This window comes from Aplysia californica, unplaced genomic scaffold (genome assembly GCF_000002075.1).
Source record: "Aplysia californica isolate F4 #8 unplaced genomic scaffold, AplCal3.0 scaffold00477, whole genome shotgun sequence".
In the NCBI taxonomy this organism is placed as follows: Eukaryota; Metazoa; Mollusca; class Gastropoda; order Aplysiida; family Aplysiidae; genus Aplysia; species Aplysia californica.
In genome coordinates, this window is record NW_004797747.1 from 451,184 (window position 1) to 451,898 (window position 715).

General features: G+C 42.8%; 1 protein-coding gene across 1 annotated transcript in view; it reads right to left on the bottom strand.

Moving 5' to 3' along the window:
* Positions 1–603: 603 nt before the first annotated feature.
* The window catches only part of LOC101863691 (ovochymase-2), a 59,676-nt gene continuing 59,564 nt past the window's right edge, over positions 604–715 (bottom strand). Inside the window, exon 10 of the mRNA XM_013086544.2 lies at positions 604–624. Coding sequence (XP_012941998.2) covers positions 604–624 — 21 coding nt within the window. The remainder of the gene's footprint in view (positions 625–715) is intronic.

Here is a 715-nt window from a genome sequence, read left to right on the forward strand (position 1 = left end):
ATTGTTATGTTTTGTCCCTTTAACACTGTTTTTGGTGAAATGTTTTGTTTTGATTCTAGTCACAGAAGTTAACTTTTCGGTGAAGAAAACCAAGTGGGGCAGAAGCTGCAAGCTCCACCCCTCAAGACGCCGCTGCTGAAAGTGGGTTGTTGGCGGATAATCTGGTTTGGTTTGCTCCTTCTTCCCTATCGAACTCTATATTCTCTATCCCTCCTTCTTCTTATTTGTGTCAATTTCACTCGTAAGATAAACTATGATCTACTACCGTTACTCATGTAATATTTTTACAAATCTTGTCGTGTCACGTCATTTGGCTGGTCATTCCTGTCTTTTTAGTTTTTTTAGTGAGAGTTTTACGGCATTTGCGACACAATAAGGTCATATAAGTGCCGAAGATTAGTGGTGTTACAAGAGAGTAACAAACTCAGGGAGATAAAGACGATAGATGTTTGATAGGAAAGAAGGAGCAAACCACACCAGAGCACCCGCCAACAACCCACGCATTCCAGTCTGTGCTGCGCAGTCAGGACAGGGAATTGAGTTGAGCGCCAATACCAGAATTTTTCAGGCCAATTTTTGTCGTACGACACGGTCGTTTACGTGTCAATGGGTGAGCAAGGTGGTCTAGGGACACATGTATAGACAATGTGACAAAGTGGGTCTTCATTGAAGTCGCACAATATGCGCCCTTTTCCGAACATTTTTTATCCCCCCC